Source organism: Sceloporus occidentalis, unplaced genomic scaffold (genome assembly GCF_023333645.1).
Source record: "Sceloporus occidentalis isolate IW3139 unplaced genomic scaffold, rSceOcc1.0.p SCAF_4, whole genome shotgun sequence".
NCBI lineage: Eukaryota > Metazoa > Chordata > Lepidosauria > Squamata > Phrynosomatidae > Sceloporus > Sceloporus occidentalis.
Genome location: NW_028316984.1, coordinates 163,612,043 through 163,630,477, shown reverse-complemented (window position 1 = coordinate 163,630,477; position 18,435 = coordinate 163,612,043). Strand labels below are relative to the sequence as shown.

At 40.7% G+C, this 18,435-nt stretch overlaps 2 protein-coding genes across 6 annotated transcripts in view; one reads left to right on the top strand and one right to left on the bottom strand.

Annotated features, from left to right (window-relative positions):
• RPS6KL1 (ribosomal protein S6 kinase like 1) overlaps positions 1–9,687 on the top strand; it is a 28,338-nt gene extending 18,651 nt beyond the window's left edge. Inside the window, exons 6-10 of one of the 4 annotated variants that reach the window (XM_089522221.1) lie at positions 4,951–5,943; positions 6,656–6,745; positions 8,026–8,108; positions 8,394–8,489; positions 8,598–9,687. In XM_089522221.1, the coding sequence (XP_089378347.1) occupies positions 4,951–5,943; positions 6,656–6,745; positions 8,026–8,108; positions 8,394–8,489; positions 8,598–8,711 (1,376 nt within the window). In that variant the 3' untranslated portion in view covers positions 8,712–9,687. The remainder of the gene's footprint in view (positions 1–4,950; positions 5,944–6,655; positions 6,746–8,025; positions 8,109–8,393; positions 8,490–8,597) is intronic. The other 3 variants (XM_089522220.1, XM_089522223.1, XM_089522222.1) reach the window with 3 other exon arrangements.
• A 2,742-nt stretch (positions 9,688–12,429) lies between these two features.
• The window catches only part of DLST (dihydrolipoamide S-succinyltransferase), a 29,464-nt gene continuing 23,458 nt past the window's right edge, over positions 12,430–18,435 (bottom strand). For both annotated transcript variants that reach the window (XM_089522216.1, XM_089522217.1), the window contains 4 exons: positions 17,168–17,241; positions 16,741–16,824; positions 15,136–15,303; positions 12,430–13,875 (listed from right to left, as the gene is read on the bottom strand). In XM_089522216.1, coding sequence (XP_089378342.1) covers positions 13,741–13,875; positions 15,136–15,303; positions 16,741–16,824; positions 17,168–17,241 — 461 coding nt within the window. In that variant the 3' untranslated portion in view covers positions 12,430–13,740. The remainder of the gene's footprint in view (positions 13,876–15,135; positions 15,304–16,740; positions 16,825–17,167; positions 17,242–18,435) is intronic.

The window sequence follows — 18,435 nt, the reverse complement described above, 5'->3', positions numbered from 1 at the left end:
TTGGATTTGGAAAGACTGTGGAAAACACAGTATGGCACCACTGTTGGATTAAGACTGGTTACAGGAGTGTGCAAGGGAAAAGAAAGGAAGATGTAAACACATACACATGTCTGTGATGCAAGTAACATGCTATGATTTTAAGGGGAGTATCCAGAGGCAAATGCTTCAAATTAAGATGAAAGAATCAACTTATCCAGCAATTCTTGGAGGTAGGAAAAAATCATGGCAGAGAAGTTGGTGCTTGCTAAGCTTTGCTATCTCACAATAACCAGAGCAGGGGGTAGGGATCCAGAAAAAATAATTCAGTTTTCCATTTAACATTTTTCCTTCCTTTGACATCTCTAACGGGAGAGAGAATCACTGTAACACCTTCATGGCTGGCATAGTTTTTCCTCCTTTGTCTGGGTCAGAGGGGATGGGATTCTGTAGTTCAAGGCCTTCATTGACTACCCACCCCCCACCCCCCCACCCCCCCAAAAAAATCTTCCTTTCCCTCCTTTTGTTATTGTCATTATGTGCCTTCAAACTGACTTTCACTTATGGAGACCCCATCACAGGATTGTCGCTGCAAGATTTATTCAGAGGAGGGTTGTTGTCATTGCCTTCCTTTTAGGCTGAGAAAAAGTGGATCTCTACAGCTGAGTGGGGATTCAAGTCCTGGTCTGAACCCACTGCCACTTACAGATGGGGAAAACCTGATGGGAATAGAAAAAAGGGTGAAAAAAAGTGTGCAAGCAATTCCTTCTGCCAACAGTGTACTGGCAGCAGAACTGTGTAAAATTATAACTTTTAAATCAAAACCTTAGTGGCCAGGCTAGCCAGGGGTTCTGGGAGTTGTCTAAAAAAACAACCCTTACTTCTCCCAGTTCTGATTTGGGCTCCTAGAAGCTCCTTCCCATATTAGAAGTAAACCCATCAGAAAACAGCAACTTAAGAGCATTGCCACCTACAAGGATAACTGATTTATAAACTAATGAAAAATCTTTTCTCTCAGACTACTGTAGATCATTATTTGTATTTTTGTTCCTAAATCAGTCAGTTTCTTCTTGACTTGAAGGCATTAGTCAGGTGATTATCTTGCCAGACAATTTTTAACAGGCCTGGGAAGCCTGTGACTGATCTCCAGTTCCCTTCAGTTCTAGCCAGCCAAGGATACATCCACACTGCAGAAATAAAGCAGTTTGAGACTACTTTAACTTCCATAGCTCAGTGCTGTAGAATTCTGAGATTTGTAGTTTTGTGAGATATTTAGCTTTCTCTGTCAGAGAGCTCTGGTGCCATACCAAAGTACAAATCCCAGAATTCAATAGTATTGAGCAATGGAAGTTAAAGGGGTCTCTTTTTGATTTTATTTTTATTATTTGATGTATAAAAAACATACAGACATACATACATATAAACAATAAACATAAAGTTTCTACTCTACAAAATAATCTTAATTTACAAAAATCTTTTCAAATAGAACATAAGACATTACATAAAACAGCTTCCTGTCCCGTGTCTTGAATATTCTCCTTTCCCCCTCTTTAATCAAGACCTTCCATTATTGTTTTCTACAAAATTATTATTATGATTTCATCCCATTCCGTTATGTAATTTCTTATTTATATCAATGCCTAATGTACAGCCCAATTATCTTCTCTTTTTTCATTTTTCATTTTATTATATAATAAATTATTTATTTTTTCCGTATTTCTCATATAAATTCATTTCATTGTGCACACTCTGTTTGTTTCATTAAATAACCCAACATTCAAATAATCCTTTATCTCCATATATTATGCGTAACTTAAACCCAGTTTAATATTCTTAATTGTCAAAAACGGGTTTTCCTGTCACACCATTTCTTTGTTAAGGTATTTTTCATTGGGGCCCATTCTTTTATAAATTTATCATTGCTACCACTTCTTATCAAAAATGTCAATTTATCCGATATCATCACACCTCATAATTTGATTCTCCAGTCCTTTATTGTAGGTTTTTCTTTGCTTTCCCACTTTTTTGCAAAGGTCATTCTGGCTGCTACTGTCATATAAAATATTATTTTGCCATATTTTTTCTCTATATCAGTGTCTTCTATCATATTCAAGAAGTAAAAGGTTGGTTCTATTTTGATCCAAATATCTAAGATGTTTTCCAGTTCCGCATTCGTTTGTCTCCAGAATGCTTGTGCTCTTGCACATTCCCACCACATATGGAAGAAGGTCCCGATCTTTACTGGGCAGTGCCAACATTCTTTCATTATTGTTTTTGAATTTTTGATAGTCTTTCTGGGGACAAATACCATCTATATTGTAGTTTATAATGGTTTTCTTTAATTTCGTAGCTTAGTGTATACTTTATTCTCTTATTCCAATTTTCCCCCAGCTTTCTAACATTATTGGTCTTTTTATATCTTGTGCCCACTTAATCATAAATTGTTTTATTGTTTCTTCTTCCATCATTACATTTAATAATAACTTGTATATTTTGGCAATTGAGTGATCTATGTCCTGGGTCATTATTTTGTTAAATTCCGTTTCTGCCTTATCAGTTTGTTGTAATTTCATATCCATTTTGAATCATAGATCTGCCTATATAAGTACCAGTTACATTTATAACCGTTTTTGATAAATTCTTCCATTGTCTTTATTCTTAATGTTCCTTTTGCCAGTACAGTTGAGCCTCGCCTTATGCGGGGTATCCGTTCTGGACCCCCCCCACGTAAGGCAAATTTCGCCTATGCTTCAGCCCCGTTCAGATGAATGGGGCTCGTGCGTGTGGCGGTGCAGCAGTGCAGAGGCACACGCACACCCCATTCATTCAGATGGGTTGTGCCGCCCCACGCGCTCCCCGCAGCTTGAGCATGTATTCTCAAAGCCGTGCATAATGAGGGCGCACTGTATTAATTCCTCGTATGTTATCCATTTTTTTCTCTTCTGAAAAAAGCTTCATTTGTTGACGTCCATTTTGAAATTTATTGCACAAAGAATGGTTTGTATTTTTGCCAAATTCTTAAGAGGGACTTCCTTATATAATGAATTTGGAATTCCTTATTTAGTTTTACTTTATCATATATTGAATATGCGTGCCAACCAAAGACATTATCAAATCCTTCCAATTGCAGTAATTTATCATTTTTGATTTGAACCCATTCTTTAATTCCTTTTAAGCAACATGCATGATAATACAATTTGAAATTTGGTATAGCCAATCCACCTTTTCTTTTTTATCTTGCAAGATTTTCAACTTAACTCTCGGTTTTTTATTGTTCCAAATAAATTGACTAATTTATTTTTCCTATTCTTTGAAAGGTTTGTCATTTGTTATAATTGGTAGCGTTTGAAAGAGAAACATTAATTTGAGTGTTACATTCATTTTAATTGTTGATATTGTGCCCAGCCAAGAGAGATTCATATTATTCCATTTCTTTAAGTCTTTTATCTCATGCCAAGTTGATTCATAGTTGTTTTTGTGCCCTACCAAAGTACAAATCCCAGAATTCCATAGTACTGAGCAATGGAAGTTAACGTGGCCTCAACTGCTTTATTTCTGCAGTATAGCAGCAGCCACTATTAGTGGTAAGGCATGATGGGAGTAGTAATTCAGCATTATCAGAGGGCTGAAGATTCACACACCATCCCTCCTTTTGATGCTTCCTGTCTGGAGAATTGCTTCAGTTGTAGTTGCCCTGTGGGATCACAATGAGTTTAGAGTTTGGAGCTCTCCCCAGTGGCTGTGGATGATGTGAGATGCAATAGGATGGGATTAAGCTGGGGAAGACTGATTTTTGTAATACTTCTTAGTAGGCTAACTGCACTGGTACAATAGTTTACACTTACTTTTTTTCTGAAAGATGCATGCATTTACTAATTCTGCTATGGATATGGGGGTAATTTTGCTTTGTATTTATTTCTGCAGTATTTTGAAAGCATATCTGCCTTTTCAATTCTTTCAATTTAACAGAAAAGCAAATCAAATGACTCATAGGATCAGAAGAGACCCTAAAGGCATCTAGCCCCATCCCCTTGCCATGCAATATAGTCAGTCCTCTGTATCCACAGTTTCTTTATCTATGGATTCAACCAACCAATAAAATTCCAAAAAAGCAACCTTGATTCTGCCATTTTATCTAATTTTACTGCGCTTTTGTACTGTTGGCCCTTTGTATCAATGGGGGATCCATTCCAGACCCCCAACTCACCCGCAGATAAAAAAAATACTTGTGATCTCAAGTGCCATTGTCTCCAATGGTGGTGTGATGTGTGCGTGGCCTCTAGCACAACCATGTGCATGCATGTCCATTGAAAACAATGGGGCTTGCTGTCAGCGGATGCTCAAATCCACAGATGGCAAGCCCACAGAAGGCAAGAGCCCACTGTAATGGGACTTGAGTATCCATTGATTTTGATATCCATGGAGGGTCCTGGATGCCAAGTAGCCACTGTATATGCAGCTAAATCCCTCCAACTCTGCTGGTTTAAAGATTTCAAAAGAAGGAGATACCATCATCCTCCAAGGCAGTCCATGCCACTGTCAAAGAGCCCTTACTGTCAGGAAGTACTTCCTAATGTTTTGGTGGAATCCCCTTTCTTTCAATTTAAATCCATTGGTTCATGTCTTGGTCTGTGTTGTAGTCAAAGACAAGCAAAAACAAGCTTGCTTCATTTTCTACACAACATCCCTTTGGATATTTAACAATTACATTTTCTACACAACATCCCTTAGGATATTTAACAATTACTATCATATTACCTCTCATCTTTTCTTCTCCAAACCAAACATGTTCAATTTTCATTCTTTCTGTTGTCTTTCGCGGTTTCATTACCACAGTCTGCCATTGCCCTGTGCAGAAACTGTAGTAACAATGATGGCTGGGGAAGAGACATAGCTGTCAAGAAAGTAGGGGACCTGCAGTTGAAATATTCCAGATAGCCATTCTTGTTTTCCCTCCTTCTTTATGTCCTGCAGGAGGAACCCTCTGGTCCCATCTTCGTTCGCATCCTCGTTTCCAGCACCTTGATTCCAGCACCTCTGACTGCTCTTGTCCGTTGAGGAGTCCAACACTCAGCTTGGCTGCAGAGCACACCAAAGAGGAACAGCTCATAGGAAATTCTCAAGAAGCTTCTTCTAGATCCCAGCAGAGCTGCAGTGTCCACCCTGGGAACAATGGTGGCCAGATTCCTACTTGTTCAAATCACTGCCTATTGAAAAGTGCTGACCAGTCATCATCTCAGAAGAAGTCACCGAACCACACCCATGCAAGAGCAGCAGTTGAATACAAGGGGCATACTGGATCTCCTGCTGGGCCACGGGAAATTCATGGGGGGAAGGAATTAAGCACAGCGTACCCTTTGACTGCTGCTAGAGAATCTAATTTCAAAATAGCACCTTGGGAATGTAGTCACTCAGCCAACCAGGGCCTAACATTCCAGTCAAATGAATCCCTTATCACAGTCGGTGGTATCAGCAGCATAGCCAGTCCTCATCAGGAAACATCAGTACCTGCAGTACCAGCAGGTGAGAGATTTAGCCAGCCTATCTGGAAAGCAGCAAGAGGGTGCAGTATGCCAAAGACTGAAACTCGGTGTCGCAGACTCTGTAAGCTTGGGTATCACCTAGCATCTCTTCCACAGCAAAATCACATGTGTCCTGGAACTCCTCTGCAAAACCACTGCAGTCAGGAGAGTCAGTGGGAGATATCACACAAGAGAGAAGAAGGGCACATTCAACAGGAAAAGACTGTTCCTGATAGCAAACTGCACAAAAGTCAAATGCCATCAGAGCAATACAGGCCAACAGAACATCAGACTTTCCAAAAGCATGGCCTGATAGCCTGGGATGTTAATGAGAATCAGGTACAAATTTGGGCAGCAGAACTCATTTTGGCTCTGGAGGGTCTCCATCAACAAGGAGTCCTATGCCAGGACCTTAATCCACGAAACCTGCTGCTAGATGATGCTGGTAAGAGTCTCTTGATAAATGGGTTGAGGACAGCTTAAGTCCACCATTTAGGAGAGTTATAGAATTAGGTTTGTTTTTGAGCTTCATTACACAAAAGAAACAAAAATGTCTCAAATTTTAATTTGGTCAAATTAATAGTCTTTTAATAGTGCTAAAGTCAGTTGGAACATGTCTCTCACATTTCCCTGGGGCCCTTTCACACTATATAATTGCAGCAGTATAATTCCACTGTAACTGCTGTGGCACCAGCCAATGGAATCCTGGGATTTTCAGTTTGGTGAGACACCAGAACTTTGGCTGAGCAGCCCCAATACCCCTATAAACTGCCAATCCCAGGATTCCATAGGCTGTTGCTGTACTAGTTCAAGTGAAACCATGGTGCTGTAATTGTAATGTTAAAGGGCCAGTGGTTTTCACAAGGCCTATGGCCTATTCCTTCCTTTATCATAATTTAACAGAACAGGCACCAAACGTAGTGTGGGGGAAGTTTGAAATTTTCTGAATTTTATAGCACTGTATTTGGGGAGATACTTTTGTAACCGTCAGATTCATCCTGTTTGATAGCATTTTCTTTCTGTGGCAATAGCACTGTTTGTAGCACATGAGTTGAAAACCACTAGGGAGGTAAAAGGCAGCTGAAATGTGACTAGTGCCTCTATTATTGCTGTACATAGCTTTGCATAACCTCTTTTGGTGTTCTGGGGGTTTATAGGTCACATCCGTCTTACATACTTTGGCCAGTGGAGCGAGGTAGAGCCACAGTATTGCAGTCAGGCACTAGAAGATTTTTACTGTGCACCTGGTAAGTGAGAGATCATCTGTTCTTCCATGGCTCTCTGTGGTTAGCAACTGCGGTTAGCAACAATGGGAGCACTTGTCCTCCCCCACTGCTGCTCCGAGAATCTTCACCCCCACCTTGAAAGGAAAACGTTAATGAGAATAAAGTATAACTTTGGCCAGAACTGATTTTGGCTCTGGAGGATCCCCATCAACATTCAAAGTGCTGACCATGGCCTATAAAGTCCTTTACATCTTAGGTCCAGACTATCTGAAAGACTGTGCCTTCCCATATTAACCTGCAAGAATTCTGAGATCTTCAGAGGAAGGCTTTCTCTTGGTCCCACCACCATCACAGGCTCACTTGGGTGTAGACATAAGAGACAGCTTTCTCGGTTACTGCTTCCACTGTCTGAAACTCCCTTCCATGGTTTGCCTTTCGCCAGCAGGCAAAAATATTTTGTTCAAGCTGGCTTTTAATATGTAATTATTGTCGTCGAGACTTTTATATGGTGTGTGTGTGTGTGTGCTCTAGTTATGCCTGTTAACTTTTGTAATTTTAATGAGATGATTTTGTTTTTACATTTTTATTAAGTTTTTAACCAATTTTATCTGTGTGCTGCCTTGGATTCCACTCTGAGCAAAAGGTGGCATATAAATAAAATACAGAGGAGCCTTGTCTTATGCAGGGGATCTGTTCCGGGACACACCAAAAGGTGCATATGCCCTAGCTCCATTCAGTATAATGCGGCTCGGGTGCAGTGGCACATTCACTGTATTGCCGTGTGGCTTCAGTGTAAGCTGAAAGCAGCATATGGTGTGGGCACATTGTAAAATGACTCTCTTGCTATGAATGCATTCTTTGCCTAGGCTGTTAGGTAAAGGTAAGTCCCTTGACATGAATGTCTAGTCATAACTGACTGTAGGGGGTGGTGCTCATCTCTGTTTCTAAGCCAAAGAACCAGCATTGTCTCAGGACTGCTCTGGTGGTCATATGGCCAGCATGACTGCACCAAACGCTTTTACCTTCCCACTGAGATGTGATACCTATCTACTTGCATTTGCATGCTTTCAAACTGCTAGGTTGGGAGAAACTGGGACTAGTGACAGGAGCTCACCCCATCATGTAGCATCTGGACCTTGAACTGCCAACCTGCCAATCTTGAAAACAAGAGTCAGTGTCTTAACCATTTGAACCATTGCATCAGCTGTAACCTGCTATTACAGCAGTACAATTGGATTAGGCTCCTGGTGTAATGGTTTTTTTAACAACTGCTTTGTAGCACTTGTTCCTTTTCTCCACAGAAGTGGGTGGAATATCGGAGCTGACAGAAGCCTGCGATTGGTGGAGTTTTGGAGCACTTCTCTATGAGTTACTGAGTGGAACGGTGAGTAGTGTGAAGCTTGTGTTACATCATGAAGAACAATCTAGTACAAGGAAACCAGAAAAGGTACAAAATCTCCTTGATGTATGAAGTATTATATGCGTGCTGCTAACTAGGTGACAACTACCTGCACTATTTATGTATTGGCCAAGCCCATTTTGTACACTAGTAGAGATGTAGCTAGCATTGCAAACTTGAGTTGCTCTCAGTCTACTATCCTCGGCATGAGCAATTTCTTTGCCACAGAGCAAACTTTCCCCCCTAAATGGCCCATTTTCTCTCTTACAGTCTTTATCCCAGTATCATCCCTCAGGAATTCATCCTCACACCCAGCTCTGTCTTCCAGAAAAACTTAGCAAGTCTGCTTCCTCGCTGCTCTCAGAGGTGAGGCTGCTGCCCTGCTGGCAGAAGGGTACCAAAGAGGCAGTAAGAAACACAGGCTACTTGCTGTGTATTAGAAGCCTGAATGACTCTCCATTTTTTTCTTTGCAGCTGCTTAAGTATGACCCCAAGCAACGTTTGGGCTCTGGAGAAGATGGAGTGAGCAGGATCAAGTCACATTCATTCTTCAGCACCATCCAGTGGAACAAGCTTGTTGCATACTAAGAAATGAATAAAGGACATTTGAGGGATGTGGATGTGTGAGAAAAATTAAGCTGAAGAATACAATACCTCACAGTTTTGTGTGTTGGGCTACATCCCACACCTGTGATGACCCCATAGCCTTCCAGAAGCACCTCTCCCTGTAAAAAGTGTCCTGGGCAGTACTAGCAGTGCTGTTGTTCAAGGAAATCCAAAGCTGGATCAGGGTTTATTTTCAGCCTTCTGCTGTTTCTATTTTACTGCCTACCTGTATGTCACTATCAGCTACAGGGGTTGTTAGGCTTAATAAGAATATTTATGCCCCTGCAGATACCTTTATCTTAGTCCTAGTAGAGGTTGTGTGAAGCATGGTATGTGCAACACCAAATATTAGATTCCACCTCCTCCTACCACAGTCTGGTGCTCCTTGAGGAAAGTTGGATGTTGCCCTTCCTTACCAGATTCTCCCTCACACACACAACCCCGAAAGATAGCTCTCTCACCATGCCAGGTTCTATTTGCTTGTCTTTCATTCCTTAACCCTTTCAAATGATTCCTCTAGTCTTTTCTTGCCCTGTAGGTGTATCTGCCATTCCACTTCTTACTTGTACTTCTGCATTATTTTTAATCTCAAAGCATCTTGCTGCTATTCCAGCTTGACCCATCCCAGTTTACGGGTGCATTTCCGCTAAACAACCACTAGGTGCCATTTTTTGGTAGCTATACATTTCACAGCTTGCATGCATGCCTTCTGAAGCTGGCTTCTGCTCCAGAAAGTTGACTATTACAGGGAAAGTGAACCTAAGCACTTATGATCCCTTTCTGTGGATCTTCCATTTTCTTGCCTGTGAATGTATTGAAATCAATAAAAGACTCACAGCACAACCAAACACTTGTGTGACTCTTTGAAGACATTGCTGACTATCACAGCCATATAAGGATCCCATGTATGGACCCTGACTGCATTCCAGCAGTGGAACAACAGTCTTACTACAAGCATTTACTACCCTTCCTTTCTCTAACTCGGTATCTTTTACAAACTGCGAGTATAAACTGAACAGCAATATATCATGTCCTGTCTCAGTTAAATATTTCCCTGTTGTATGTTGCTCAAAGAGATAAGTTTCATTTCTTTGCTATGTTGGTTGAATTTTGATGCTGTTGCAAGACCTATTTTCAGTTTAACCCAGCTCCTAAGCTACATGAAAAAACAATTTAATTTTTTAAAAACAGCAACAGAGTTTTCCTCTTTAGTGATATCAGAACTGCAAAGAAACTGCTAGTGTATACATATACCTCTCTTGCAAGAAAAATACAACTAACCTACAAGAGGCAGGAGGAGTCAGCAGAGATAACTCAAAAACATGCGACCTGCCTTGGAAGCTGGTACATGGGGATGTAACCTAATAATTGCTGATTGCTCCTCTGCATGCTCCAGAAAACAGAACAACTCATACAAATTATTTAAGAACTATGGCTGTTAAACTGGGATGGGGAATATATGGCCTCCATATTTGGTATACTGTAATTCCCATGATCCTTCTGCACCAGCTATGCTGTCTAAAGCTATTGGAGTTGCAGTCCAACACCAGCACGTGATGATGTATGGTTTTCTACCAAGGTAAAAAGTTGAGATTAATGCCTGCTACAGACAGTAGACATGAAAATTGGTGAAGCCATTGGCCAATTCCCAGTTTCATGCAGAGGCGATAACTATAAGAACATCACTAACAGAAGAGAAAATCATAACTTTTGCAAGGAATGAGGGTGTATAAAAATTAATAATCAGAAATGGCAGACCAGGATCAGGAACAGTCCTCCAGCTGTTGAACAATAAAAAAAAAAAGTTTTATCACCCACTGTCAGTCAACCTCTGACAATGATAAGGAATGGTGGAAACAGGAATTTAACATCACCTAGAGAGCCACACATTCCTTGCCTTGTATAATATCATTTATACACGCCAACTCCATTGTATCATTTCAGGCCGTAATTCAAGATTAATATTAATTTTATTTATTTATTTAATATTTAGATTGTACAAGAACCAAGGCTTTCTGGTTTGTTTTTGCAACATGAGGCTTTATAGAGGATGCCTTTTTAGAATTGCCTCCCAGAAGGCTGGAAATGACAGTAGATAGCAAGATAGCACACCCACCAAGCGGCAGTTGCCTCATTTCTATACTATGTATTACCCTTATTACTATGCTGCATAGGCATCTGAAAGATAGTCTGGCTCCAACATAAAGGCCTGGACACCACCTAAAAAGTGGAGGGGATAGAAAAGCACTTCTACATTAGTGCTCCCCACCTCCATAAATATAGGTACTTCTTTGCAAGAGAAACCCCTTAGGCTAGTGGAGAGCTGCAAATTTGGGGAAAAGATGCTCAGAAGGGCCAATACTGTGTGTCATCCACCTTCATACCATGCGATCGTACCAACACAATGATTTTTCTATGTAATAGTAAAAACACAGGGTGTAAAATAAAAGCAAAATCTCTAAACAAAAAACGATGGCTGAGATCCTGCATTGTCAGATATGGCTATGACAATGGAGCACTGTTATGGGAACAACTTCTACTGATGTTCCGCCCAAAGCCTACATCTTGAATCAGGTAGCGCCTCAAACAAAAGGTTTTTGATGCTCTGCTGATGAAGAGAATGACAACTGCAGTGCACACCCAGGCAGAGGGTGAGTCAGGCAGCTGGACAGACTGATGCAACTGCTTCTCTCAACACACCTGTGACCAAGGCCTGTTACAGACAGCCAAAATAAAGCTGCTTCGAGTCACGGTGGAGGTATGCTGTTTCAATGATGCATGCGTCCTAAGAGTCCAGAAGTCGCACCAAATCCACGCTCCAGTCCTTAGGGCTGGAGCGTGGATTTGGTGCGACTTCTGGACTCTTGGGACGCATGCATCATTGAAACACCATACCTCCTCTGTGACTCGAAGCAGCTTTATTTTGGCTGTCTGTAACAGGCCCAAGAGAGCACTGCAATTCTTATTCCCAATGTCCTGATCTGCAGCACCTTGGAAGCCCCTCATTTGGGGCACTGGATTATGAAGGGGGGATTGGGGGGGGTCACATTTGTTCATTAAACAACTGTAAATATAAATCCCAAAAGTTATGAGATAGTACATCTGTCTCATCTGACTAGGATGCTAGGCAATCTTTTTCTAATAAACCGGGGGGGGGGGGGGGGGCAAATAAACCATCACCAAAATTACTCAGTATCTATTGCTGATACAGCCACTTCCAAAAGCTCAAAGGATCAGGACAGATTCACAAAGGACAGAGGCAAGCTGGATCTCAAAGGAAGTATCTCTTTGTGTTGCTAATGGAATTTAAATTTTATTTCCTGAACATTATGACTTTGCTTGCCAGAACCCACATGGCCAGCAGCGGCCCGACTACATGGATAGCCCTCCATACCATCTTAAATGAGAACGTTGTCGTCATTTCAAAATGTACGCCTGTGACTAACATAACATTATCATATTTTTTTCTTTCCCCGTATGATTTTTCATACCTTTGCCTGATGAAGTCATCAGTTGATCTTCAATAGCTTGCAACATGTATTTAGTACATTTATCACTGTTTTGTGGATTTTGGATGTTATTGTACTTTGCTATTTGGCCAACAAGGCTACCCCTGGATATAGCATCAATACCTTAACTTTACACTTGAATTAGAATGAGGTGGCTCATATGACACACTGGAAGTTCAAATATCTAGAACTGAGGTATCAAGAGTTTATTTCCTCTACTAAGAATGGCCAAAATAAAATCAGCTCATATTTTTTCCTTTATGCTTATTAGTTGAAACATATTTTGGAGTTTATTACTGTCCTCTTTTAAATCCAACTCCCCCAACACACACATACACACACACACATCCATGTCTCATTCACATGCACACATGTAATTTCCTTGTTTTATTTTGTTTAAAATCTGTCCATTAAATACTTTAATTACAAGTTCTGTGCGGCAACAAGAGTAATAAACCCTGCAGGCACTAGCAACCCTCTCACTCAACAATACATGTGCGCCTAATGTACTAAGGATATATCCCCATGAACCAGCAGTCTTGGGTTTAGATACATGCCACATGTGACAAGTCCAGTCCCAACATACTTTACCCCATAATCAGATCAAACTGCTGCAGACAAGAAGTTGATGAAGTCATCATCTGAGTATTAGATGGAATACAGGACAGCTGTAGAGGGCTGTTTACTCCCCCTAATCTCTGAAAATCAGTTTAACCTGGCCCTGACAGACACCAATTTGGCCCTATTAGGGTAGAACAAAAGAGAAGAACATCTGGATTTGTCACTGCCATTTTCTTGTTCTTGAAGGGACTAGGTTGGAGGAAAATCTGTGAAAACAGTCCTTAACACTGCCTCTTGGCAAGCACAGGGTGTAGAAAATGACAAGGGAGTCAGAAACCCTTAGAAGTGCCTCACTTTTGCTAAGGTCAAGCAACCACAAGGTGGCTAGATTAAAGATCTCCTCTCCATTGCTGGAGGTATAGAAGACCAGGCACTGCAATAGAGTCACTTTACAGGTTTCCAGGCCAGCTTCGCTTACAAGAGCTAAAGCTTTCAGATGAAGCAGAGACCCACCAGCAACCCTTCCTCTCTCTAATAGCCTGCATGGCTGATAGTGAATTAAAGCTGAAATTCTGTGCAACACCAGCTTGGGAAAGAAGATGCAGCTAAACAGCAGACAGCTTCTATTCCCATGATATTTTAGGAGAGAGGTGATGTTAGATCTATTTGGCGTGAGAAGTCGAGGGGAATGGTAGGTTACATCTGTACTCATGAAAACTGTCTGCCTTAGGGAAGAAAATGAATTATCTTTGGAAGAGGCAGGAAAAGTAAGTAGCACGGTACCCTGAGGGTTCCCTTCAAAGCACCTCCTGCCACTATGATGAGGAGGCTGCTGCTGGAATGAAGCCCTGCTGATTCCTCACAGTCCTCTATTCTGTCTGTTGGTGCTGGATCCTTCCTCTGCTGGCTGGGGAGAGTGAGGGAGATATGCTGCTGCCAATTTACAGGTCAAGTAACAGCACCCGAGGATCTTCCACCACGGCCTTGATCTTACGCAGGAAAGTCACTGCCTCTCTACCATCAATCAAACGATGATCGTAGGTCAGGGCTACAAACATCATTGGTCGCACCTCAACCTAAAGAGGAAAAATATCATAGTTATACTCATCATTTTTTTTGGGGGGGGGCAGTTACTTCAGCTCCTTTCTTCAAAGCCTAAGCAAGTTAATTTTTAAACAAACTTCATAAATTCCAATGGCCCTAGCATAACCAAGAAACAGGGTGACCAGATGTCCTCCTTTTCTAGGACATGCCCTACATTTCAACCTTCTATCCAGGAGGAATTCCAACACGTCTTCCATTTTGAGCATGACTAAGAAGCCCACTGAGTAACACCATGTTTGCTGTTCCCCTTCGAGAAATGCATCTACTTGGGTAGCATATTCTCGTTGCACATAGGGAGACCGAATACATCTTTCCTAGAAGTAGCAATAGAGAAGACATCCCTAGAGCTCAGGGTGCATTTGTTTCTCTGAGGGGAAAAGGCAGCAAACTTTTTGGGCAATGGGCTGTTTGAGGACACAATGCAAACGTTGAAAGAGTTTTTTCCCCTTAATTTTAGCACAATGGACAAATGAAAGGAATCATTTAAATGTAGATTCAATCAAGGGTTTGTTGCTAGTAAAGTTCAATTTTAAGTATTTGTCTTCCTCAGATTTTATATGTATATTGCAATAAGACATTTTACCAAAGACAAGTTCATCACAAAAATACAGTTGAATATATAATAAAATACAGCATATGTAATATAGCTGTAAATACACAATTTGAAACGGATTTATATTTATATTAGTGTTTTTAGATTTTATTTTATGTCCTACATTTTAAGGTGCCTTGTCCTTCTTTGTGGTTATATCTGGTCAAGAAAGGGCCCCACTTTCCACCAAAACCAAATGTAGATATCCCTGAACTAAACCCTACTTCTTCCAAACAATTTGGGATTTCTTTGCACACAACTCCCTCTCATACATCTCCAGCATATGCACCTTAAGCTGAATTGCTTGCCGAATATCCATACACCAAAGTTCCAGTTAGTGAACCTTTTTTACTATACTTGGGAAGTATTAAACTTATCTTAATTTCTTCCACTTCACTAGACTAAAAGCTCCTTGAAATGTTACTATGATCATATGAGAAATACTTTGCCATGAACACTTTCTGTATGGATAGGAATCTGTCCACTGAATCAATCAATTTTAAAGTCATCACAGCTGAGATTTAGGTAATTTAAAAGTCATCTCAGCTGAGCAGCCATGCAAGCAATGGAAAGGTATCTTGAGTAATATTTTAAAAGTTGTTTAATCTGTCTACACTGGAACCTTCCACATGGTACATACTTTGCCTCCAACAGCAACAGGTCTGTCAAAGATGCCATGCATGCCCAGGATAGCAGACTGAGGAGGGTTGATGATAGGCGTTCCAAACAGGGACCCGAATACACCACCATTACTGATAGTGAATGTACCACCATCCATATCTTCAATGGCAAGCTCATTCTTGCGGGCCTAAAATGAGACAAAAAGCCAGGAACATCACAGATTTACTTAAGTTGCAAAATGTAAAGGAATCCAAAAAGAGAAAAGAAAACAAGACAGAACAACAGGCGTTTACCCAGCTGCTTCCTATCTTTTCCAAGTAAGATAAATTCTCTCCCTCTTTTTAAGCATGTGAACAGTTCAGATACTTCTCTCCAATGTTATCTGCAGATCAATAGTGACTGGCAAAAAGAGTGGGCAGGATCCTATGCAGCACTTCTGGTAAAGAAATGGTGGAAGCCAATAGGAGCGGGATAATCTTCCCTTCCCACTCCAGGCTTTTGAGGGGGAAAACGTTTTTAGTGCCAATGCACACTGATATAGGCCATTAACTGGAACTCTTTAGTGATCACAATTTCAGAACATAGAAACAAAACCTTCTAGGCTGAAGATGTCTAATTCAGAAGCTACAATATGACAATGTATGTGGGGGCATTGTAAACTGCTGTGTTCAGGCAGCTTAAGGCTTTAACAGAATCCGCATTTTCCAATACAGAACGCACAGACCAGCATTTCCAAGGAAGGTAAGCACCATCACAATTTGCCACTGCTATGTCCAACAAACCATTTATGTGTGCAGAAAAAGATCACAGGTATGCTTGGGACAAACTTATTCTCACTTCTAACTTGACCACTATATAAAATGCCTATGTCCAAGAAAACATGGGAGGAGGAGTATGCGTCTCCCCACTACTATTGATGCTTGCTTGAGAAGACAAGCATTAAAATGTTGAGAAATGTGAAATAGTCTATTTTTATGAATAGATTACTATCATGAAATGTGAAATAGTCTATTTTTATTAATAGATTACTATCATCAGCATTATCAACAATACTTTTTGTGCAATGCAATTGGACGTGGTGATGAGCACTAGTTTAGATTACTTCTTAAAAGGTAAGCTTCCATCGTTGCAAACTTTCTATCAATAGCTATTAACAATGACAGCCAATGGAAGCTCCAAGTCTGAAGGCACTGCACCTCAGATGTCCAGAGGGTGGGATTCAATCTTGGGTCTGACATGACAATATTAACAATGGGAACATGATAGGTCAAGGCTATTGCTTTAGTGCCATGTTTATATATTTTCTGAAGGCACCCTATAGATTAATATTCAAACCAGAACACTAGACTAGATCCTCCCAGCCAGAATGTCTATCCTGCTCACAGGAAGATTCTAGAGCTATAGCTTGCAAAAGTAATTTTTTTACGGTGAGTTGTATGAAATTAGAGACTGTGCAGATTTAACATTGTTTTTGGTCAAATTGCTGAACCAGAATCTTTATCATTCCACCCTCTTAAATGCAAATTCCCCCTGTTTATTCTTTTCAACTGCCACAAGAAGCCCCTTTGTCCCTCTTTTTCATTTTCACCCACTTGGGATGGCCTTATGATCATCTCCCCATTACCTTCTCTCCTAGTTCATTGATTACTCGCTCAATATCAGCAAAATTCATTGTTTCTACATTTCTGATGACAGGAACCACAAGACCCTATAGGGAACAGAGATTACTAGGTCAGACATGACATCCATAACATCATATAACATTACAGCAGCCACCAGTGCAGTGGGTGGTGGTGGTGGTGGTACAAGCCACTTTTAGGCAAAACGGTGACCCCAAAACAATCGCAGATGGGGAGAACTAAAATTTTGGCTTTGCTAATAATATATTCCTGCAATGAGTGCAACAGGTAATTAGGACAACCAATGAACTAAATGTAAACGGATTGTATTATTTCAGAAAAGGGAGCCTACAGGGCTTCTATGTGTATCATGTCCCTTGACATCAAAAAGGAAAGGTAGAGCAAGACAAAAGATGGTCCCAAAATACATACCCTAGGAGTGGCCACTGCAACACTGATATCTACATATTCCCTGTATACAATCTCTTTGGTTGTATCATCAATCACTAGATTGAAAAAGAAAAACAAGCTGTTATATAATGTCAGAAAAGGAGGCAAGGTGCTACTGAATATGGCCCAAAGTAAGAAAGGAACCCTATCTACATCTCTGCTTTTTTAATACTGGACCTACCAAATGTTTTTACCATCCACTAGGTGGTGACAGGCAAAGAAACCGTCAAACAAACAAAAAAGGACTGCAGTTACTACTGCTTCCAACTCACATCACAAAAGTGAGAAAAGATTCCATTTTTAATTTAGATCTTTGCTAGAGGGCTTGGAGGGACACGGTCTTCTTACATTTACAGAGACATTTAGACGAGGTAAGGGGGGGGGGGGGAATCTGCTAGTCCTTTTGCTTTAGCCAGATCTGTATCCAAGGCCCCATACAGACTGCCAAAATAAAGCTGCTTTGGGTCACTATGGAGGTATGCCATTTAAATGATGCATGCATCCAAAGAGTCCGGAAGCTGCACCAAAGCTGTGCTCCTGTCCTTAGGACTGGATCATGGGTTTAGCACAGCTTCCAGATTCTTAGGACGCATGCAACATTTAAACAGCATACCTTCAAAGTGACCCGAAGCAGCTTTATTTTGGCCTGTCTGTATGGGGCCTAAGTATCCTTCTTTTAAGTCTTCAATGCCTCCTACAGGTCCTGGGAGACTGAGTATAATTTTATTCATTTGTACAAGAGTTTGAAGAAAGGAAGAAATACCATGAAAATATCTTGTTAAAAGTTATGTAAATGCTGCCTTTGTAAGGCAGCATTATATGGTAAATATAAAATATCACACTGTATTCCTCCAGGTTATCCCATCTCCATTACTGACTAATTAGTTACACATCAAATTTGATTCACATTGCTGGAGTGCCTGTTATTCACAAGCCATGTTCATGGGAGCCTGGAAGAAAAAATCCTTGCGGTTTTTCCAAATTCTCTAAAACATAGTGCAAGAGGGGGAAATAATTTCTCTCCCCAAAGCCCTCTGTTCAACCTAGAAGACCAAGGAGAGGAAGTTGGTAGCATAGACAAAAAGTGCCTGGTTTGGAAACCAAGCTGATATTTTTGCAAACCTAAGGAATCATAATGATGACAGAATGGATTAAGATGCTCTTAGGCTACAGTTTAGATTTCATGTCAGGGGTGAGGAACTTCAGCAAATGCAATAAAACAGTACTGTATATGGTTAAAAAAATGATAG